The sequence below is a fragment of the Simochromis diagramma genome, unplaced genomic scaffold (assembly GCF_900408965.1).
Source record: "Simochromis diagramma unplaced genomic scaffold, fSimDia1.1 OVJJ01000131.1, whole genome shotgun sequence".
Classification (NCBI taxonomy): Eukaryota; Metazoa; Chordata; class Actinopteri; order Cichliformes; family Cichlidae; genus Simochromis; species Simochromis diagramma.
This window is the reverse complement of record NW_024387200.1, coordinates 2,578,214-2,602,979: the sequence shown is the minus strand read 5'-3', so window position 1 is coordinate 2,602,979 and position 24,766 is coordinate 2,578,214. Positions and strand designations below refer to the sequence as shown.

The following is a 24,766-nucleotide window of genomic DNA, read 5'->3' as shown; positions in this document are numbered from 1 at the left end:
AGAACAAACCCAAATGCTGCACAAAAAACACAAACTTTATATCAAGGCCTGCAAATGTATTTTTTCTTTGACATTCAGTTGAACAGCAGAAACTAAATCATTTTTGAAAGGGTAGAAAACTTTTATAAACTTTACTGTACAAATTATACAAATGAAGTTCCATTACAAGCTTGAATGATAGATAGGCTCTTTTGAATGAGGACAACATTATGTGTTTTTGCTGATGTTGTTATGAGGATGATAACGCTGATGACCACAAACAACATGACGGTGACTTTGATGATGAAAAAATGTATGATTTCTCTTTTTTTTTCATAATCAAAATCAGAAATCTGGAGGGGGGGGGCATCAAAGTGTTGCATTATGACAGTTGCAGCCAAGCATTTTAAGGTAATGATGGCAACAAAAGAAGCAAAAAAGATATGTTTTACAGTGAGATGAGGCCTGGACAAAAATAATACTCATATACAACAAACAGTATCCACTCAAATGCTAAAGACAGATTCAGAGTACATTTGAATCAGCAGTATGAGCAGTTGTCATCAGAAAGGAGGTTGTTGTGTAAATTCAGGATAATATGTTCTCTCCTTTTGGAAAAGCTGCTTGTATTTGACATCATCCTGTACATTCTCAAGTTTGACTCATTTGATGACAGATAGTTGAGTTTAAATCTTTCCAAACAAAACTCTGGGAAAAAAATGACAGAAGTATTGTAAGAAGCCCTTTCAATGCACTCCCTGGTATAACAGTCAGATTGAAACACTTTCATGGTGTTTCTCAGCATTCCCCATCACACTACAAGGCTGCATCATTCTCACATGTTTAGCCTACACATCAGCCTCATATGTATCCAGAGTTCCACCTCTCTGAGCCTGCCTTGTTTGTCTGTCCTCGATGCTCTCGACAGTGAACCATGAACAGTTCTCAGCAGGAAAAGAATCACCTTCTCATTTTCTCAACTGCATGTACTCATCTGTATTTGTCATGGAAAGTGGGTTTACATGGATCACTGTGTTTTGGGTCACCTGAAAATATTTCATTGATCAATTAGGCATGCAGAGGAGCTGAGAACACCTCATTTTGCAGTCTGGTGCTGCCTTTCTTCTTCTGTGAATCATTTTTTGAAGCCCTGCCACAGTGTTTGATCTCCACGGTGCCCTATTAGCCAAGTGCATGTAGGAAGATTAAGAGGAACTGCTGAGAAATAGGTCTAATGGTGGTTGTCCTCTGACCACATTGTGTACACTCACACAGGATGCAGAATACTTCATTGTCTGAAAAGCACTGTGCTAAATCAGCTTCCCCCAGCTAGGACTTTCAGACTTCTCACTAGTGTGGCTGATGTTCGCTTCACAATTCAAATTAATACCAAAGACATGGTGGAGATGTTTACATGAAAAATGGAAAGTATATAAATTGGTCTTTTTTAAAATCTTGGATTATTAAATAAAACTATTACCACAAGATAGGGAAGTGAGACTTGAACTAACAAGTATTTTATTTCTTGGAAATTCTTGATTGCTAGAAAAATAGACTCACCATATACATCCTTTAATGCCAGGACACACATGGAACAGAAAAGTTGTCATTTCTTTAAGCGATCCTGTTCCAGGTGTAAAACTAAGGCAGTAAAAAGGCAGTACAACTTCAGGCAGGATGCACATAACATAAGAGCTTGTTTGTGTCTCTTGGTTGCCACTGCCTCAAGCTTTTTAGTGGAGCATACTGAAAAGAAAAAAAAACAAACCAAACCAACAAAAAAAAACTTTCCCCTTTTATGTTCAGCCATCATTTCACTTTAACACACACACACACACACAAACATAATACATCAATCACAAAAAAGATTTCATTAATTGGGGAGGGGTGGGGGTGCTGTCACAGTATGAAACCACGTCAAAGGCTTAATCAGGCTCATGCTTTGCTCACATTATTGGTAATCATGGCATTATTGTGTGCATATAAAAGTAGCCATTCAAACAAACAACTGCAAAGCAATTTCAGGCAGAACAATTCTAATTCATTTTGTCCAAGGACGGACATGTTTACATTTGAATTCTTTGCAAAGGGAACAATAGAGCACTATGCCATATTTAGCTATGTTGTGGCCATGAACTGAGCAGTACAGCGCCAATCCTTAAAAGTATTCTGCAGGCAGCCTCTGTAGACACTTATATGTTTCTAGTAGTGAAGCTTATGGTGGATGTGGCTTTAAGTGTTCTCACTAAAGAGTGCACAGGGAGGTCACTGAAAGCTCCATCTTAATTAGCAAAACATCATCCTTTGAGGATATGTCTCAAATTTTCTGCACTATGAAAAAAAGTGACACCATCCATCAGTTCTATGTAAATGTTACAGGTGTACTCAAAGACAAAAGTTGACTCTGACTGCTAAATAAATACAAAACACAAAACTGTCACTGATGATTATTTATGTCCATTGCTTTCATTGCATAGCTGTGAGGTCATTAGACACCTGCATGTGTGGGGAAAGTTTCAAATATTGTCTTGTCTTTCATAAACACAAATATAAATATTCTGTCCAAATAGCACATTTTTTGTCTCTGTAATTTGCTCACATAGCATGTACACAGCTTCAAAAAACATTTCTCATCACTCACAGATTCTAATATTGTAGAAGCAAATCTCTCAGAGAAAAGCAAAAACTCGCATTCATTTCACTGGATGTGAATATCAGCAGAGGTATTTTAACATTCGTCTCGTGGGTATGGAGTTTTTGGAATTCATTCCATTCTTCTTCACTCACTTGGAAGAGATTAATTTGTCACTCCAGACAAATGGGTGTGTCGATTTCCAAGTTAGTAGACCATGTAATGGAATCAATTAAACTGAGATGCTCTCATTGGAAGGTTTGATTCCCTCCACCAGCACTGCACCTCTCCATTTTTTTTTTTCAAAAGCAGTGACTTGTTCAAGCTTGCCTGGTAAATTTGAAAATCTTGGATTAGATTTTGAAATGCAAAGCTTTCTTTCAATCTATAATTTCTCTGTGCAAGAAGAGAAATAGAAACTGTCTGATGCGATGATTTCTGGTTTGTACAACCAGTAAAGTTCTCACATTTGGATTCAGATAGAAATGCCGAAAATCAACTGGGACAATATGAGTGACAAAAAAAAGAGTCACCTTTTTGCTTTGCTAACCCCTGCTGCTGAGATGTCCTTGAAAAAGGCACTTGACCTCCCAACTGCACAGATACAGCTGCTTAGTGGCCACAAGTTGTGTGCAGAATGTTCAGACGTTTGATGTTAAGAATCACATCAACCCAGCCTCTTAGAAATTTTACATATGGGAACTTATGAAACATGATCACTGCCTTTCTTGAAGCCTGCGTACAGGCAATGTCAAGTGTATGACGCACTACATTTTGTAGTAGTGCAACATGTATGTACTGGCATAATATGCAAGTGCTGTATGGCTGGGGTTGATGGTGGGTTTTGTTCTATAATTTATATTGCAGTTGTGATGCCAAAGGCAAGCATTTCCATCTGTATTTTAGCGGTGACAGCATGTGTGGTTAAATAAGAGCAGACCTTACAGTGGTTTTTTAAGACATTTTGCCCTTAAATTAAAACAAAACAGCGATCTTTTTTTCTTTAAACACTGACTAAAGCTTTGTGTCATACTACATCTGAGTTATTCATTTGCTGCAGACATTCTATTTCATCGTTCTCAGTATGTTTTATAGAAATGCATTTTTTGTGGCAAGTTTGAAACATGTTATTGGTATTTCTAGAGGCCAAGTTTGTTAGCTTAACTGTGGGACTATTACTGGTTACAAGCACAGAAATCCAGAAAAAAATGAAAAATCAAGTGGTGCAGTGGAAATTATACATAATTTGGGTAGGGTTAGGGCCTTCAAAAATGATTTACAAATCAGTTTAAAGTGTCAGAAATATCAAAACAAAACAAACAACAACAACAACAAAAAACAACTTGCAAAATGAAATGTTGCAGTTAACAATTTTGTAGCGAGCTGCCGTGAAAATGTCCCCCAAGAGCAAAGCTTAAAAAGCTAAGAAGGATATGTTGCACAGTCATGATACTGGAGAACATACTTGCAGCTGAAAATGAGTTGCAACGTAGCATGAATGGTGGTGTATGGATTGTTGAAAGTGTTCAACAGAAAGACACAGGGTGTTTTAGGGAAGGGCTTCAGGCATAGAGCGGAGAAAGGCCTCTCTGTTTGAAAGTCTGCGGTGTGTTTTGTCACCCACTCTGGGAAAGTGGGCCAATACTGACCGCTAAAGGGTCCATTCAGGCATGAGGGGGAACGTGTAAGAGCTGGAGCAAGAAGAAGGAGCAGGAAAGGTGGGGGTTGTGGAAGCAAGGTGGGACAAGATAGGGTGGGTAGGTGGGTGGCAGGCAGGCAGGCGGTGGAGCAGATGTGAGCAGAGCTGAGGACGAGCTTCACACAAAGACACTGTCCCATCGATGTCTCCATTACAGCCTGGAGCAGGAAGGGGAAGGAAAACAAAAACAAGATTAAATTCTCCGTCTTAACACACAGCACCACAGGAGTCCACACTGTTAGATGTCTAACTGCTGTCATCTAACAATGCAGAACACATGGAAATCAAATTAAACACATCCTAGAACTGTATTCCAAAGAGTCTCTTTCAAATTGTCACATACTGGCACTTTTCAGAATTGGTGTAAGTCTTCAGATCTTGATGCACTGTCAAGATGTGAAGGGTGTGCCTTCAGACTTGTAGCAGATTTAAAGCAGTCATTTCTATATGTTGTGCAGATAAGACATCCAAACTTTGCGTCCATGAAAGTGACAATGGATCTTTGTGAGAAGCACTGTTGTTACACATTATCAGCCAGATGGGCCAGCATAGGGCCTGCTGGAGGGGAAGACAGGGTCACATCCTCCATCCTTTGGATTATGTAAGATTTATTTTTGGGATCTACAGTTCAACCAGTGTGGGTTTGCCAAGTGGATGTCAGGCAGTGAACCACTCTCAGGCTCTTGAGCATGATGTGAAATTACCACAGTTTGACCACCAAAAACTTCTTCCCCAAACATGTCACACAGACTACCCTGCTGGTTGCAATTATTTAACATTTTCACCTCATTTGATGGGAATATTTATGATAGAAGTTTTAAGTTTATTTCCCTACTGAATGAGTCCCACTTTTGCATGGGATTTAGTGCTTACAGGTGTTGCCAGTCTATTTTGTCTTGGGGGGGGGGGGGTTAAGCTTCAAAGCTTAATGAGTATTTTCTAACTGGCACGACTTTTGGCTCAGGCAAGCTAAACCTTTAGGACATCCCCATTGTATGGCACACTTTGTAGCTCTTCTGCTCTCTCTTTCTGTTTGACTTCCAAACCCCTGATCTAATGAAATACATCTCCAGCATAATAAACCATGTGGGTGTCTTTAAATGAATAAAGAGAGCCCTGCAGTCCTTGGAGGCTGTGTGACAGAGCTAATCTAAATTTGCTATTTTCGAAATATTTATGCTGTGTGTTTTTGTAGACCTATATTATATTTGCAAAGGTGAGCACAGAGTTGGCATAATTAGACTCATTAAGCCAATGAAGTGCCAAGAAGAACATTACATGACAAATAGGCTTTGACGCAACTATGTTTGCACGTTTAGGTGCAACGCAACTGGTGGCTGGATCAATTTCAGTGGCAATATTTTTACTTTTTTACCCCTATTTTTAATGATTGAATGGGAAGAGTTTGGGGTGGATCGTATACCATATGTGACTATGTTTAGCCAAGAATGGCACGTTGGTTGAGGTTATGGAGAAATTGTTCTTGGGGCTAAATATAAATAAACACATTTTGCAAATAACTTTGGATTTCTTCTGCATTAACCCATACCACAGTTTTTCTGTATCCTTCTATGATAGCCAATCATTTAGGGAGAAAAATTGTTTTAGCTTATACACCAAAAGAGCAGCTACCTTTGCAGTGATTTTTGTGTCATTTTGAAACACATTCAATTCTCATAATACATCTTTAGTTACACCCTCTAAATCACTCTGCAATTAAACTTTATTGAAATTCTGCTGAGAATATAGTGTATAATTTTCCATTCCCTTTATTATAGTGCATGGTTCCTGTTTTGTGCTGCCATGAGGACCATCAATATTCCGTATATGGAAAGCATTTTTTAGTTTTATTACCTGCAGCCGTGTTGCTCTTACAGTATATTTTCCTTATGATTAGCTCTGAAAGTACAACGATCTCAAAATGGAATAAATAAAAAATGAAGATGATGGACAAAATATTACGAAGACATGATCAAAGGTATCAACCCAATGCAAACATCAGAAAAACATTTTATTTTAAATGAAATAACTTTACATTTATAACAGGAAAGTGATTTTCTTTTCCAATAATAATGAATAATTTCCTAATTGAATTAAATTAAAATTATTATTTTAATATAAAAGCATCCACTTGCTTTTATACAGTCTTGACAATAACTTTTTCAAACCTCAATTTTTTCAAATCTTATTTATGAAACGTTGAGCGCAGAAAGAATTACAACTTAGTATTTGCAAGAACTTGCGTATCACTTTAGAAAGCTGTTAAGCCTGCAAATCCATTGTTCCTTTAGGTTTTTTTAAGGAGCTGTGTTATTATTGTTTCTTTTTTTAATTAGGATTTTACTATGATAGCCATCAAGTGGATTATCCATAATAATCACAGCAAAGGAACATATTTACTTTAATGACCTTGTGAATCCCTGTTGTTTTTATTTTTGCTTCTTATGTCAGTATATACTATAACAAGAAATGCACTGAACCTTATCGGGTTTTAACACTTTTAAGAATGTCGACAGAAACCAAACATTCATGCTCTGGTGGGCTTCAGGCCTTCCTGAGATTGGGTGATGTGGATTTTTTACACTTCGGTGACTGAGGCTGGACTTTAATGTTGGATGTAGAGGAGGAGGGCTGGTTGTCCACCTATCTATCATTTCATTTTTCTGCTCCATGCCCTCACTAACTCATTCTGTCTATTCAACCAGTGAGTCACAGGTCTGACACTGTATGACACAGATACTTGCACACACATGCACACACTATCATCAGTATGCCAGTTTGTGCACGAAAGACTGGAAATAAATGAAAGAATTTTTGTACTATTGGAACAGCTTCACTGACGTGAATGCCACGATACATGTTCAAAGTAATTCTGATGTATATAAGGTTGATATATTCAATATCCTTGGTTTCCTTATGTTTGTCTAAAATGTGCTATGAATAAGCTTCCAACCAAGGTACACAAAAAAGTATCACAGATACTCATGTATATAAGTTTAGAGTTGTGAAAAGTTAAGATAAATGTTCATTGAAATCAATGACCCCATTTTTGCACATCGCGCATTGTTATATGATCATTATCTTGATATCTTCATCAAGTATTGTTGAAGTCAGATGTTAGTGCCCATGGGGATCTTTCATCATTACCTTCCTACAGCCTTTGAAATAAATGGTTTCTTTTCATTTTAGGGGACAAAAGACTTCAAGACAAGGACAAACTGATACAGTCTACTGTCCTTTCCCAAAAAACCCTCATATTTCATTCACAGTAGATTATAGAAAACATCAAATATTTCAGCTGAGAAAATGCACCAATTTAAGAAAAATATTAGCTCAATTTAAATTTAATGTCAACCCTACATCTCAAAAAAGTCAGGATAGGAGAACAAAGCACTGGAAAGGTAAGTGGTACTAAAAAAGAAACAGCTGTAGCAACATTTTGCAACTAATAAGGTTAATTGGCAACAGAATGATGTGCCATCTTCGAGAAGAAAAGTTTCTCAGATGTAAAAACAGGCAGAAGTTCACCTATCTGCAAAAAAAAGAAAAAAGAAACAAACAAAACCCAACCCCAAACTGCATTACAAATTCTGGAACAATTTCAGAAAACTGTTCCTCAACATAAACTTGCAATGACTGTAAATCATAACCTACAGTACATAATGTCACCGAAAGATTCTGAGGATCGGGATAAATCTATGTGTACATGGGATAAGGGACAAATTAATACCAAATGCTCTTGAGTTTCAGTTCCTCAGTGGCACTGCATTAAAAACAGGCATAAGCCTGTCATGAAAATCATTGCATGGGCTCAGGAACACATCCAGAAAACACTGTTTGTGAACACAGTTCGACATGGCACCTGTAAATGTTAAGCTTCATCATGCACAGAAGAAGCCATATGTGAACATCATCCAGCAACACTGGTATCTTCTCTGGGCCATATATGCTTGTTTAAAATGGACCGCAGCTAAGAGGAAAATTGTTCTGTGGTCAGACAAATCCAAATTTGAAATTAGTTTTGGTAAGCATAGACACTGCATCGTCTGGACTGCAGAGGAGAGGTATCATCTGACTTATTATCAGCACTCAGTTCAAAAGTCTGCGTCTCTGATAGTATTGGTGTGTGTTAGTGCCTGCCTGCTGTCCACACATTTCACTAACTGAAAACATTTGGTGCATTATGAAACACAAATACAAAAAAAGACCTAGGACTGCTGAATAGCTTGAATCCTAAGACATATAGGACAGCATTCCTCACCCAAAATTCCAACAATTAGTCCGTTCACAGATGTTTATGGCTGTTAGGGGATGGCAAACATGACCAAATCCCAGCTTTTTTGAGATGTGCTGCTGCCATGAAATTTAAATTGGAGTTTATGAAATTTGCAGATCACTGCAGTTTCCTTTTATTTTTACTTATCTGAGCTCATTTAGAGTTGGGGTTGTACATTATTTAATAATGGATTGCATTTATATAGCGCTTTACAATTCCACTATTCATTCACTCACTGGTGCAGGCAAATCACAGCTGTAGCCAAGGCTGCCCTGGGGCAGACTGACAGACGCGAGGCTGCCATATCGCGCCATCAGCCCCTCTGGCCAACACCAGTAGGCAGTAGTTGAAGTGTCTTGCCCAAGGACACAACGACCAGGACAGAGAGAGCTGGGGGATCGAACCAGGACTTTTAATGAATTACCCATTTATTTTTGATTTTCTAAAAAGGGCAATGGATTGTGTTATCTTACTGCATGCAGGCTGAGGCATTTCCACATGACAGACCCAGCTAAACTTAGTTTATGGGTGTCATGGAAACAGTTCACTGGTAGAAAAAGTAGAAATAAACCTGTAGATTTCAACTGATGTCTTTAACCTCTTAAAATAATGGCTCATTTAATAGATCTTGTTGTGGATGTGAAGTTGGTTTTAGCCTATTCTTACAAGATTTTCTTGAAAGAATATCACTTTAAATTGCTTTTCACTCCAATTGTGTGCTGCTGATTGCTTCAGTTAATTTTTTTTCCAAAGGATGGACAGCTGGGAATATTCAACAACTAGAGAATTCATTTAGCTTGTGAGCACCTGCAGAGTGGCTGCGTGCTTTGGCACTATCTGACTGCACAGCATCTTACAATAAAAAACAGGATGTTAAGAGTTGCGATGGTTCATTGGTATTTTATCTTCATCTCTGTATTATTTTTCCACCATAGAAACAGCACATTGACTAAAGCTACTGTTCTATGTGACTAACAGCCATCTTATAAGCCTGCAAATTATATAAAATAGATATTTCAATTTTATTGTGACAGTTTATTAGAATTTGAGAGCAGATCATTGAAATCTACATTTTACTTTTACTATATATGACTGAATTTTAGGAAGTGCATTTGTTTGTGAAGATGTGTTAAAAAATTGAACCAACATAAAATATGGATAAGGGTCGACTAAGATAAAAGATGTCATAAAAGAAAGAGAAAACGTCCAAAATGAAAACATCTTTTTATTGTCATACACTTTTTAAAGGATGAGTGCAAATAAAAGAGCTTGTGATCAAAATCTACTCATCACTAAGCCATGGACCATAAGGCATCATTAAATACAAGCTTTTTGGAGCTATCATCTACATTACAGGGACGGAATCAAGGAAAAGAAACAACACAGCATCAATGCTTATGCAATTAGAAGGAAAATGAAGGAAATAAATTAAAATGAACAGATAACAAAGGCAACAAAAAACACAACACAATTTATACATTCAAAAGAAAAAGTTCAAAAAGTTCACAAGGAATATTATTATCACGGCAAGTGACGATAAAACATTGTCTACAATCTGTTATGTACACTTGGCACTAATGTTATATCTTTGATTGTTGTCCAGTCGGTTTGTTGTCAACTTTAGCATGTGCACAGGTTGTAACTTTTTAAATTTTAATTCTAGTATAATCATTTATATAATCTATAAATATGCTGCAACAATCATTCTCTCGAACAAAGCTGTTGAAAAGTTTTGCAAAGCCTGATGTAAAATTTGAGATCAAACTGCTCAATGGACAACAGGTCATCAGAAAAATGCTCACATACTTTTTATATATAGTATTGAAGGATTTTTTTTTCTTAACAAGAATCAATCTTTGATAGTCCATCTCATGCACTTTAAAGTTGTAAACAGTACAAATATAAATGATCCACTTACAATATTTGAATCTGAGCAATTCCAAAATAGACAGACAGACTCCCAAAAACAGCAGCAGATTGTTTGTATGCATTTTCCAACACTGGCAGATGTGTATATAATGAGGTGAAAATGGCTATTTAACATGACTGGATTGTCTCCATCTATTCAACGTGGCTAGACAGAATCAAGCAGTGTACAGCTCAAATTATGCCACAGCTTCCAATTTCATGGTGATATGACTTAGCTAGTTCTCTATAACATACATTTAAAATATATTTTGATATACAGTATGAAGTAGAAAAATGGCCAGGGGTGGTCTTCAGCATCCTGATATGTTTTATTTATTTTTTTCCTGATATGTTAAAGGGAAAATTCAGCCAGATTTAAGTTACATGATTGCAAGTTTCAGATTATTTTTAAATGTGCTCCACAGTCAGCTTTATACCAGTGTTGTTGTCAAAAATAACCCATTCAAAGCCATCATTGTAGACACAGATGGAAAAGCTGTTGTGTCTAATTAAACAATAAACCTGGCAAAGAAGTTAACACTATCAAATCTTGCCAATTATCACAGCAAATAAAGACATATATTCATTTTCTACTGCTCCAGTTTTTCTTATCCTTTAGAACTTTTATAGCATCTGATGGCAGGTATATTTAAAACAACATCTAAGGGCAAACAAAGATTTTTAAGTCACCATCAGAGAGGAACATTACATTTTATCTGCTTGCATTCACAAGGAATGCCATATTTCTGTTATATTCATAAGGAGCAGGTAGCTAAAAAAAATCACACTGACTCTGTATACCAGCTGAGAATTAACTAAAATCTTACAAATGATAATTTTTTTTAGCAATGCAAAGAGTGGTGCAACCATAACTTACGGTGGCTGACATTAGCAAAAAGCAGATTTACCAATTTATGCAATACTGGAAGAAGTAGCTTTAGCATTATCTCGTAACTCCTTAACAACAGTTGCAAAGTCCTGCTTTAATTACCTACATCTTACAAGAATGTATCATTTGTATGCATCTCTTCTCAGATATGAATGCAGTCAAGCTGCCTGTAAAATTCATTTTGAACACACAGCTGATTACAAGATTATTTATGCAGCTTGGAAGAGCAGATCTTAAAACCTGCCATCCAAGAACAGTGCAGAGGGAGGGATTTCAATAAATATTTAAGATTAGGAAGAATTTATTTGAAGCGTTCAGTTTCAAAGTGACTGCAACACTGCTTTTAAGAAACTTTGTAACCTTTTTTAAATTTTATTTTGCTATTCAGAAGCCACATTTTTCTCAATCCATGTCCAACAGTCACTTCAGTGCAGAGATAGGGATTTTAAGCTCTTTAAATCTTTTCCATTGGATACACATATTGAGAAAACTAATGTGTAACTTGTAAAACTTTGTGATTAGGGTCTACAACTTTAAAATAACTTAAAATTACTGTACCGACTACACTGTAACAAGCTTTGGATCTATATTATACTGTTATCTGCCATTATCTATTTAAAGAAAAATAATATACAATGATTTATGGGAACTGGGGAATGGTTTTTTTTGGGGGGGGGGGGGGGGGGGGGGGGCTCAGTGATAGCACTACCGAAAGGTAATTAGTTCAGCTGACGAAAACTACATTTCAAGTGTCAGCAATTTCACAGAACATCGTCAAGTAGGGGATTCCTGGTCTGACCGGTGGCTTTTTTTTTTCTTTTTCTTTTTTTTCCCAAAGGCTGTTATTGTTCAAACATCTAGCTTATGTTCACAGGCAATATTCAAAGCACAGGCTGATCAGAGAACAGTCTCCCATCAAAGAACTGGGCCAACACATCCCCACACAAACAGGGATGCTGGCTTCTTCACATTCAAATGGTACGGTGTAAATAAAAGGGCATTTTCAGTTAGACAAAACATTTGAGACAAAGATGAAACCTGGACATCCACACATGAGACAATGAGGTAACGCTGACAAAATGGTCTACACATTTGACAGACATAAGGAATGGCAACATAATGTTATGAATATATACAATATGTGATGTACAACGTTTACACTCATTCGAACCAAATGAGAATAAAACATGGAAAAAAAACACAAAAAACAACATTTGTTCAAAACTTTTTTTTAAGTCCAGGATGACGTGATCTGTTTGAAATTACAAGCAAGATACAGCCAAGAAATAAATATAATGACGGGAACAAGTCAATAGTAAAAGACAAAAAGATAAAGGAAATATATCCAGTATGGTGTGAATCAAACCAAAGAAAATATGAGTCCCGACTGCTTTGAGAAACTGGACAGTCAACGTATCTGTACACACACATGCCAACATTCCATGAAAATACACACAGCACGGGCAGTTTTCATCACTGGGCTGGCTTTTGGATTCAGTGCATTCTTTAAGGAGGTGGGTTATTTATGTGGAGTTATGGCGGCTGCTTTTTTATACTTGCTGATTGTTTGCCGTTTTATGTCCCTAACTTATTTGACATACTCAGCTGACTTCCAGAAGTGCCCTGGGTGGGAAAGGCGGCGGTTCCTTTTTGGCAACTTTTCCAGTAAATCTACCAGCTTGGAGAAGCTGGGTCGCTCCTCTGGCTTGTACGCCCAGCAGAGGAGCAGAATATCCTGGAAAGCAAAGACGCAGAAAAAAAACTAATTATTTGATCTTATTCAGATGCTTATGTGATGAAAGAAACAGGTGTGTCCAGGTTGTCTAAAAACTTCATGAAGCTAGTTGGTGTAATTTGGCCTGATTATCTGATAGTGAACTGTAACACAAGCAGACCCAGCAATGGTTTTGACTTACATTTCATACATGCAAACAAGGCTGGCTGGCATATGAGCTAAACCAAGAAGATTGAAATTTGTTCCTTAAGCTGGGCTACACAACCTAAGTGTGCAATCTGTAAAGAAATATTTTAGTTCAAATGGCATTTGACAAACTTTACAACCACATAAGGGACTATCAAGACGAATGCAAAGACAAAGCCAAATAAAATCTTCAAACAAAGACGGACAGTGTTTCCAAGCAGACTGTGAAATCTGACTTGACACCCTTAAAATATTAGCACACTGTCATCTTTACAGAGATTTTTCAATTTCAATTAAAAGCATTCTTCAAATACCTTTTGTTGGAGTCATGTGAAAATCTACTTCAGGTGAATCCAACCTGCGATTGCTTGAGCAGTTTCTACACATAAACTCATTACAATGTGAGGAGAATCAGGACACTGTCTCTGGTCGCCTTTCTCACATTACTGTAAACCCAAATAAGATGACTGAACTCAGACAAGTTAAAGCAAATGATTGCCTTTAATTTTTCAAGTTGATGAACTTGAAAGTCAAGTGTTTATGCTACATGTAGTATTTAATTACCGTTTAATTTAAGTATTTACAAAGTCATAAGCTCTTGTCGAGCCCAACATATAACATTTCTCCCACATTTTGCAGATGGGAGAAATGTGCCTTTTAACATATGCTTTATATATGCTGGGAAAGACCCGAGTCTTAATTTATTGACTAAAACCTAACAAAATAGCATCAGAAAAAGCAAAAGTAAAATAAAATGCAAAAAAGAGGGGAAAAAAAGAATAAGTCATCCCAGTTGGGACTCAAACTCTGATTTAAAGCCCATGTGATTAAAGTATCTGCCACCTCACCTGCCTCCTGAGGCAATGTTATGACAAGTTTAGATTTCCCTCACATTGGAATACTAAATGGATATCCCTAATCATGGAAATTGGCTAGCAGCTTTCTAACAAAGTGTCCATACATGCTAAGCTGGGAGTCAGAATGTCATGGAAGTCAACATTAATATACTCAAGTCAATAAAAAAAAAATATATATATGTGTGTGTGTGTGTGTACACATATAAATATATACACATACAAATATATACACATACACACATATGTGTGTGTGTCTTTATTTTCTTTCTTTTTCTTTTTTATCTATTTAGTTTTTTACACTAAAACAATGTAATATTACAATTTCACTGCTTTAGGTAGACAAAAGTAATGTTAACTAATTAACTTCCTAATAAAATATTTAAAAAGATGTATTAGTCCTTTGACTGGCATGAAACTTTAATGGTAAGTGATGACTCATGCTTGACAAACATCAGCACAGCAGTTTAAGGTTCACTTCACAGGTCTTCATTTTAGCACTGAGCAGGGTATCACTCTGTACATTAGTGACTGTGCTAACATGGGGACCGTAATTAACCCAACAGCTCACTTCATTCATGCTACCACAGCATCACTATTCTAACAGGAAGAACTAAAAAACACAATTATGCAAATGAACTGTAAATATACTTTGCTCCGTTACAACAGAACATCTACTCAGGAAAATCTATTATTAAGAGACAAGTGCGGACTAGCAGACAGATAGCAGAAATGGTACAGTAAAATGAAGTTATACTTGGAGTTTACTTAATCTGCAAAATCACAAGTTCATTTACTTAACAACAACAGAAAAAGTGACAAAAACGTAATAATTAAATTCAAAGAATGTTTTGAAAATTTTCACACTACTTAATCTTTTTACTAATTTAAACATTTTGGTTTACAATAGCACACAGCAGGAGAATTTTCACACCAAATGCATTCTCTGAAAATAGTCAGTTTGGCTAAGGCAGGGGTGCTTCATGGGGAGACAATTACACTAGACAGCTACTTGCTCTCATGGGATCAATCACGCATTGCACAAACTTTGCAACTGGGAGCCAGAGGAGTAAAGACATCTACACTTTTACATAAAGCTCTGACAGATGATGTACCGCATGTGTGAAAATGACCTTCCTGTCTTTATCAGGCAAGGTAATCTTTCAATGAGTGCTTAAACACGAAAATTATAAAGTAGCTAATTTTGAAGGAAAAGGTGATTCATAAATAGTGAAAAGTTAAAAAGAAAAAAAAGAAGCTCTTACTAATATCTCCTTCCCCATGCCAGTTTGTGCAAGATTGGGTTTCATCCCACTGCCGATCTGCCATATGATCACCTCTGCTGGTTGACTCTTGTAAGGCCATTCACGTGCGTGTAACTCGTACCAGATGGTGCTGAGAAGACAAAGAAGCAAAGTGGATCAGTGTTTTAAACTATCTGGTCATAAGAATAACAGCGTCTTCAAAAAACACCTATGGAGGATTCTTATCCAGGCAAGAGCAAGCAAAACTATAAACTGACAAACTTTATTTTTACAGTTGAATAAGCAGCTGTAGATGATGCATAATTGGATCGTGATACGTGCAAAAGCATGATTTTGTGGAGGACTTTTTGTCAGTTTAAATTTTTGAAAAACAATTAAGCTAAAAAACAGTACATTTTTAATTACTACTCATGGAAAATTAGCATTCACTACCTTCCCTGTGCAAATAAGGTGTTTTCATTCTGCTCCTACGTGTCGAGTTTGAGTAGAATAAAAATAGCTCTTTGCCAGGAGTAAGGGGAAAAAGATGATGGCTGATTGGTGATGAATATGCAAAAAAGCCATGAGGGTCACCTCTAGGTAACACAAATGCTAACAGAGCAGCTGGACATGGTGCACCAGTGTTGCACTCTTCTTCCCTTTAGAATAATATAGTGATGAGACCTCCATATGGGGAACCATCTGAGAAAGCAATTGTGTTAGGAGTCAACAGAGCAGGGTCCACCCCCTCAAATGAAGCAGTAATGTCACTGGAGAAAGAATAGGAGCCAGGGGGGCTTTTTTAATCAAGTTAGGATGAATTTAAAATCGGGCTTCAGAGGAGGAGCTGGAGGACACCTTGGCTTGAGAAACCAGAGTGACACTCAGACAGGAAATCTGTATGTAATAATGGAAAAAATCAGTGAGATGTTTTCGACCAAAAGGAGCGCATGGAAAAATGCATCATGCGTCTGAGCACACCTTCAGTCACAAAACTTGTTTAGTTTCTCTTCTATTCAGTCCTCCTGCTTAGACGACTCCTTTAGTTTCTCACCATCACTATTGCAATTATTCAACCTGCAATTATTCAATCACTTTTGCACATGTGCAAAGGCAACCCCCTCTTGGTTCGCATTATTTGCTCAAATAAGATTTTAACACACACGGGTGCACCAGTCGCTAATCAGTGTGCATTTTATACTCCAATTAGTTTTCCCAGTGTTCTGCTGTCTTTCAGCTGCTATTGCTTATTTGTGCATTACCCTAGCCCATCTTTATCATAAATATAGATCCAATCACTCAGTATTTCAGTCAAATCACATAGATTAAGTGTTTATTAATCAGGTGAGCAATGCCAAGTGGAGTCTATGCCAAAATCATAATTTTACATAATTAGGTTTTAACACTGTTAATCCCATTTTCAGTAAATGCTTATGAAATGGATGTATAAAGACTGGAAATAGCATAAAAAATTTTCATTTATTATATCAGATTACTATATTATACATGTCTTTGTACACTAGTCTTTGTACAGCAGTAAAAAATCTCTATCTATAATGAGATCTTAAAAGTGTTAATGAGAGTTGCCTCATGTGGTGCAGAGTATTTATTAAGTTCACACACATATTTGGAGTTTGTAAACCCTCTTTGTCAACAGTCTGCTATAATCCTCCAGGCTCGGATGCCGTCTGGACAAACAAACTAGGGGGCATCTGGTAAGAGGACTCTCACCCAAAAGCAAAGACATCTGACTGCTTGGAGAAAGGAAGCTTGTCCTCTTCTGTTTCTGGAGAGAGCTGCTGGATGATTTCAGGGGCTAGGTGGCACAACCAGCCGTTGGGGATCCTCAGTTTATCTTCTCTGCGGCTGTAGAGAGAGAAAATGTGCAGATGGAGACTTGTCAGGGCTTATTGATCTACTGTATCATGCTGCCAAGCTATTACACTGATTCATTTTCATTATAGTACACTGTAGATACAAAAACCACCAATAAGATGAATCTGTAATGCTTTTCAATTAGTGTTTCATATAGCTATGAGCGTTATTGTTGCTGTTGCATTACTGGTAAGTTGATGTAATTGCCATTCTATTTTATAAACATCATCTTTTATTTTTCTGTTTAACTGTTACAGTGGTTTTATCTTTGAAATAAATTGGTGATGTGTAAATGACAGTTTTCAAAGTTTTTGCAAGTCACACTGCAGGAAATTAAGTCTTGATCACAATCTGTGTTAAAGTTTTGAAGCGCATCAGATTGTGGATTTAAAATCCACTGAATTGCAACGCTACAATATAAAAACAAGAAAAGGAGATAAACAAAGACTTATCATTGTCTTACTCTCAATGTACAGTTCTTATGTTTTAACAACACAACCAAAATACTCACAGCTCTTACCTTATTGGCGTCACTTGAATTCGTGAAACTTGTTATGATTAGTGTGTGCGTTACCCATGCTAAGATGGTACACTTATGTTACGCTGATAATGGCAATATATCCAAATCTCAGCAGATGTTGTTAGAATGCTAGTGGGTGAAATTTGATCATTATTCATAGTCACAGTGGTCAAGACTACATAAAGTGCTCTGGCTAGTATTTATCATAATTGTCCAAACAGATCAGCCAGCTGTGAGGGTGACAATTTAATAAAATCACTGCTTCAAAACAAGTGACAGGGAAATAATCTTACTTCTTTTCACCAGTATTTAACTGAGAGCCATGCTAGGTTCAGTGAGACTCTGCTGACCCTGCCCCGCGGTCATGTAGGCTCTCCACAAGCTTGGTTTTCTGTTCTTTGTGTGTTTGGATTAAAAAATGTTAGCTACCGCTCACCACTCGTCTGCAGGCTTTATTTAAATGGAAAACTTCCACAACACCATGAAGATCTTTCATCACAAAAAAGCTCTAATTACCTTCGTATAAAACAAGATTAGAGGTATTTGGGGGTGTTTGTTAACTTTGGGAATGACCAGCTTTCTCCAGTTTATGCCAAACTAAGCAGCTACAGATCATAGCTTCATATTTATAATGCAGATGTCATAATGACATCATTTTGCTTCAAATGAGATGCCAAATAAGCTTATTTTTTCAAACAGAAAATGTTGATGTTGTTGCTGTTAATATATTGGCATTTGGTCTGCTTTTAAAAACACTAAATGTAACCACAGATTAAAAATAACTTATCCCTTTCAACTAGTGCAATTACTACAAGTGCAGTACGTCGTCGAAGTTTTGAACACCATGTCTGTTTTAATGATAATATCTCGCAGTAAGCTTCCAGTGTTTATGCTATACAAAACTCATTAACACTTGGCTCTAGTGTCATGATGAATTGCAGATTTGAGAGAGATGAACATGCAAAAATCAATATGAATAAAATGCTTTCGTACACTCAGGTGTACGAGGTGGACTGGGAAGTTTTGCATAAACTTCTGCATAAACTCTGCTGTGATCAAATGTGCTCTACACATAAGTTGTGTTAGAACAGAATAATTTTTCATAAATTTAAAACTGGTTTTTTTTCACTAACTACCCTTGAAACTTGGGTTCTCTTTCAGAGGCCTGGGAACATGAGGGTCCTTTGCAGCATTGCTGTTCCTAGGACTGTGCTCTTCTGGACAGAGATCTCAGATGTCATTCCTGATACCTGTGTGAGCCACTTGCCCAATTTGGAGGCCACTGCTTTGGGTGTTCTGAGTACCATGAATACTACTGTTGATTTTACCCTCCTCATTTCCTCTAGCTCCTCTCTGTGGTATTTCTCAAGCTTCTTGTTGATTTTATGTTCCTTCTTCCTGGTATAGTAATCATTTGGTATAGCAATATCTATCTACCATGTCCAGTTCGTTAGTATCACCTGTTTGTCCGTCTGTATCTGAAAGTCCCACAAGATTTTAGCTCAGACATTCTTAACTACCCTAGGGGGCATATCCCATTTTGATTTAGGGACTTGTCACAGATGTTTTTGTATAATATTCCAGCCTGGTGGTCTTGCCTGGTGTGGTAGACCCCAGCCTTTATTGATCTAGTGCTTAGAGCTTGTTCCTGCACTGCAATAATTATTTTTCTCAATTTTCTGCTGGGTGAGGTATTCACTAGGCACATAATCAGGTGTGGCCATTTTCCTGATTAACTCATAGATATATGTTGTTTCATCATGGATAGTGGCCCTAAGACTTTCTCTAGTCCTTGGCCTTCTTCTTTCTGCTTAGCCTTAGTCTCAGAGTTGAGGGGTGACAGCTTCCTTGGAGTTTTCTTGTCTTGATGTCAGTGGCTTCTATCTGCTGCTTTGGCTAGCAGGGTATCTGATCACTGGCACTGCTGATTGCCCAAATCTTGTTCTTCCCATTCAGCTAACTCCTTAGGACTTGCCTTACTCATGGGAGATATTTGGTAATTGCGGCTTTCCTAGCAGGCTCTTCATGACTCCCATTTGCTTGTGGGATTCCCAGGTACTTGTAGCTGTCTTCAGTGTCTGCAATGTTCCCTTCTGGTAGTGCAATCGCCTCCATTCTGATTGCATTTCCTCTTTTTGTTACCATCCAACTACACTTCTCCAGTTCAACTGTAGATAAAGTATTGCAATTTCAGGAGCAGGAACACGCCTCCAAACATGCTCCTTCCAGTTCTCATCTATATAGGTTCCCTCAGTTCTACAAGCTGTTCATTCTCGTTTACGTGCCTCACCCTCCCTCCCCTTTTCAATCCTTTAACTTCTTCACTTCTATTTAGTACATGGGGATCTGCCAGGCCCTGGAGCCGCCGCCAGTCCCCTTCAAGGCCTTTCCCAAACCGCAGCTCAATTCATGCCCAAGCCATTCAACTTTACCTACTAAAACGTTATCAAACCTAAAATGAGGACATGGGCCCAGCTAGTGAAATGGCAGCCCGAATTCTGTAGATCCTAGTCGTGTGCATCGGTGGTATAGAGCTTGATGTCATCGATATAGAGGAGAAGGCTGACATTTGCGCTATGCTGTAGTCAGTATCCTAGTTAATGATTTATCTGAGGTTATTTAAATCTATGCAGAACAACAATGGTGACAAAATATAAACACACTTATGCAACTAGCTTAAGGTTTACCTCCAGTGTTTTCCACATCCCCCACTGAATTCCTGTTGAAGGCTCTTAGGGTCCTGTTGATCAGTTCTAAGCATTCCAGGATCCATGTGTGAGACACTGAGTCATAGGCATTCTTGTAGTCAATCCAGGCAGTCCACAGGTTGGTCAGTCTGGTTTTACAGTCTCAAATGACTGATCTGCTACCAGTAGTTGGTGCTATGCTGATTCCTTTCCAGCCCAAACTGATGAACTGAGCCATGTGCTTGTTCATCTCAGCCACTATGATGCCTGACAAGGCACTAATGCAGATTATCGGCTAGTAGTTGGATGGAACTAGGCCCTTCTGGGGATCCTTGACTATCAGGACTGGTTTTCAGTTAGCCATTCCAGGTGGGTCTCATCCATTAGCAGCGGCCAGATGTTCATGGACCACAGTTAGTTTCTTTAGTCAGTAGGTGTGAATCATATCAGGTCCTGGTACTATCAAGCTTCACGCTTGAAGTTGTTTCTTTTATATCTGCCACTCTCATGGTTACTGGGTCCTGTTCAAGGAAGTTGCTGTGACCTTCTCTTAGATTTGCAAGCCACTGAGCATTGTTGTAACGTGTTGCAATATTCTCCCATATGCTCTTCCAGTATTGCTCTGTGTTCAGCCTTGGTGGGGTTGCTCTCCTATTGTCCTCTACCACTGAGAGTACACCTTGGATGGTTCAATGGAGAACAGCTAGTTTATTCTTCCGGCTTCTATCCCTCTGGTATAACTGAAGATGTGCAGAGGTCAGTCTTTGGTTGGGCGTTTCTAAGGCCTAGGGTATGAGCAGGTTGTTGCACTTCTCAGGTAACCCTTTCTTCATCACACTTTTACTATAGTTTTAATAATTTTGCTAACTTCCCTTTACTACCTTGAGCTTATAGCAAAGCAAGGATCACTGTTGGGATATATCAACTAGTTGGTTTTAGTGATGGTCGCAGTAGGGATTGTCTATAATGCTGCATTCACATCTCTTAGTAGATTTTCAGAGGGTACTTCATGTAGTCATGTAGTCAGACTCCAGGTTTCCAGCTTAGCCATGATCTTCTCTTTTAGGTCAGCTCCATTAACACCTCCAACCCACCAGTTCTTCTTGGGGCTCTGTACCTAATTTTGGAGGGTGGTAATGATGATATCTCCCCCTGGATCTGATGTCCTGGCTCACCATTGCTGTAGTATAGTATGTGTAGTAGTATGTGTTGTACCTTGTCAATCTCTAGTTACAATGCAATTGTTTCTTACAGATGTTGAAACACTGAGCTACTAGTTGTTTCGATGTTAGTCTAGATGTTGGGTGTCATACATATATATTTTTTCATTGGCATGGGAAATAATTTTGAGCATTTTAACCATTGCTGATGATTCACAGAACAAATAGTTCTGCTGTACTGTTTGTAAGGGCAAATTTATCCAGCCATTATTGAATTTATTTGCTCCTCCTTGACCTGGTTACTCATGTTTTCTTTATATCTTGGACATTTCTGTTTAACACTGTTTGAGTTTTTGAGGGGACAAGTGTGAAGCTTTTATGGGAACTGTAATTACTTACAGAAAAAAAAACAGTTTTCAATTATTTGCGCATGAATGTAATCTTAATGACAACCGTTATGTAAATTAGACATGTTGGAACAGAGGTTTTCAAAAACAGAAAAGGAAGCATCACCATTCATTATAATTGAACAGTGTTAAAAAATGTATGCAGTAATAATAAAAAAGTAGGGTTTAAATACATAACAAGATGACATTTTCATCACACAAATGTGCAGCGTATCCACTGCATGGACCAAAGGTTTTGTTGTCTCTGCACTACACGTGTCAGAACTTTCAGTTTCTCTCCAAGACTAATTCATGTATTGCAAATGCTAACGAAAGCGTTCCTGTCCCATAAGTGTATTGAACATAATTACCTGCCAGCCTGCAGAACTCCAGATATGGTGAAGAGCCCAAAGTCAGTGATGACGACTTTGCCATTGTCATAAAACACATTCTTGGACTTCATGTCTTTGTGTAAGATCCCCTTTGCGTGGAGGTAGCCCATCCCCTGAGGACAGAGAGAGGGAGGGAGGGTGGGACACCTTGTAATACGTGGCATTCTGCTGAAGTGTTTTGGAAAAATCAGTGCAGAGTTATTTTACCTTGACCATCTCTTGCGCAATCTGTCGTGTCTTGTTAACATCCAGGACAACTTTGGCATCTCGCACTACAGAATAAAGTGTCCTGCCTTTACAAAAGCTGGAAAAGACAGTAAAATTCAGGGTTTACATCAATGCCAATAGGTAATACAAATTTGATAAAATCACTACATTATTTAGATGTTACAAGTCAATCTTAAAAAATTCCTTTCGAAACTTTTAAATGAGTATTTTCAGCTTAGTTTGTCACTGGTTTCCTGTCATTCCAATATGTCTCAATCATGCTTTGTACATCAAAGTTGCAAAGAGAAGTGATTCATGAAGCTTGTAGAAAGCAACTGATAAGTGGAGGGCTAAAACCTCGTATACAAAGAAGTTAAAATAAAGGACTCCTGTACTGCTCTCCTAAGAATAAAAGAAAAAAATTCATACAAGATAAGTGAATATGGTAAATGGACTGATACTTATATATTGCTTCTAACAGAGAATTCAAAATTGTTTTGAAATCATATTTTAAATGAAATGGAGCAAAGAAGCAGAAGAAGCAGGGAACTCGAGCTGCACTGTTTTACACACATATCGTGCCTTTCTGTCCTCATTTCATATACCAAACATGGCCTCCCATTTTGGTGGTCTAGTTAAGCTACAAAAAATCTCCAATGTGTCCCTCTTACATGTCAATGTCCACTACTCAGCATTGCAGCCTACTATTTAAACCCCTCCACTGCCCCAGTATCCACCTGTAAACTCAGGGGAATAGTTAATTATAAACCCCCAATTTTACTTACATATTGATGAGTGGTGAGCTGGGTGCCTAGACTGTGAACACACACTATGCTGTGCTGCTGTAATTAATCATCAAAGTATCAACAAGCGCCTGACATGTCTGAACAATGTGATGTAAACTTAACTGCAGGCTTGAATGAGTCTCTTTGTCATCCCTAATAAAAACAAATACATAAGAAATGAGACCAATACTGAAACAGTCCACAAAATGGTTAACTGTTAGAGTGCTCAATTTTCACCTCTCTCCACTTCATCTAATCCTCATCTTTTAAATGTTCAGTGTTACATAAAAAGAAAAAATACTTGTCTAGAAGTTCACAAGTGTGAATGCATTACTGGAGTTTGAGACACTGTTAGAGGATAAAATGCCATCCTATGAACTAAAAGGGAAGTTCACTGTAAGCCAGAATGGAGCTAGACTGTATTTCAGCTAGACAGTGTGATATTTCTGGAGGGGTGCCATCAAAATGGCATTTTAATAGGCAGCTCAACAAACACCCCCTGCCTCACACTTGAAGCCCTCAACCCCGACTGTGCCATGCAGGTGACCAACAAAGGACCCGAAGCTAACAGCTCATACATATTCATTCCTGAAACAATCTCATGACAGCCTCATTTTTTATATTTAAAACCTCTCTTTACACATCTTTTATTAAACACAGAAATCTAACTAACAAATGCTGGCTGGTTAAATCTAAAGCCAGTTGAAATTTTTATGCAGACATTATGTTTTATGACAGTTACTTTTATACCTACGGCAAATATGATATGGATAATCTAGTCTAAGAAGAAAGGGTGTATTTAATGGAAGACAAGATGATGGAAAACTAATGAGTCCACCTTAACATTCTGAAAATCACCTTTGTGCTTCAAAATGAATTATGCAATTTACATGAATAAAATCCAGCAGTAATATCACTGTATCCTCTATGCCCAACAAAATCAACCAACATAAAGGAAAAAGTTAAAGGAAAACATTTCAATCAATATTTATGTTCCTATTAATGCAGCCTGAAATCTTTAATAAACCAGTGTGCTTCGTTTTGCACTTTGGTCTACATGATTAATATGAAGACTATTTTGTAGTAACTTTTTTTATCCTTGTGGTGTGAGAAGCAGAGTATTAGTGGATAACAAAGCCACCTGTTGCACTGACATTCGCTATTATTTTCAGCAATCACCAGCGAGGATTTCTGAGAAGCAGCCAGCTCACCTGTTAGCTCCCCTGTGCATACAGCAATTTCAACTGGCATCAGATGCAATATCTCAGAAATCATACAACTGGTCATTTAAAACAGTAAATATGATGGAAGGGATTAGTGCATTTGTGCTAAAGCATATTTAAAGTTGTACA

The 24,766-nt window shown here is 37.7% G+C and overlaps 1 protein-coding gene across 3 annotated transcripts in view; it reads right to left on the bottom strand.

The window, feature by feature from the left end:
- Nucleotides 1–1,429: 1,429 nt before the first annotated feature.
- Nucleotides 1,430–24,766, bottom strand: part of ksr2 (kinase suppressor of ras 2) — a 115,148-nt gene continuing 91,811 nt past the window's right edge. For 2 of the 3 annotated variants that reach the window (XM_040050630.1, XM_040050632.1), the window contains 5 exons: nucleotides 22,630–22,726; nucleotides 22,402–22,535; nucleotides 17,134–17,268; nucleotides 15,424–15,553; nucleotides 9,792–13,118 (listed from right to left, as the gene is read on the bottom strand). In XM_040050630.1, coding sequence (XP_039906564.1) covers nucleotides 12,972–13,118; nucleotides 15,424–15,553; nucleotides 17,134–17,268; nucleotides 22,402–22,535; nucleotides 22,630–22,726 — 643 coding nt within the window. In that variant the 3' untranslated portion in view covers nucleotides 9,792–12,971. Of the gene's footprint in view, nucleotides 4,469–9,791; nucleotides 13,119–15,423; nucleotides 15,554–17,133; nucleotides 17,269–22,401; nucleotides 22,536–22,629; nucleotides 22,727–24,766 lie in introns of those variants that run through there. The other variant, XM_040050631.1, reaches the window with a different exon arrangement.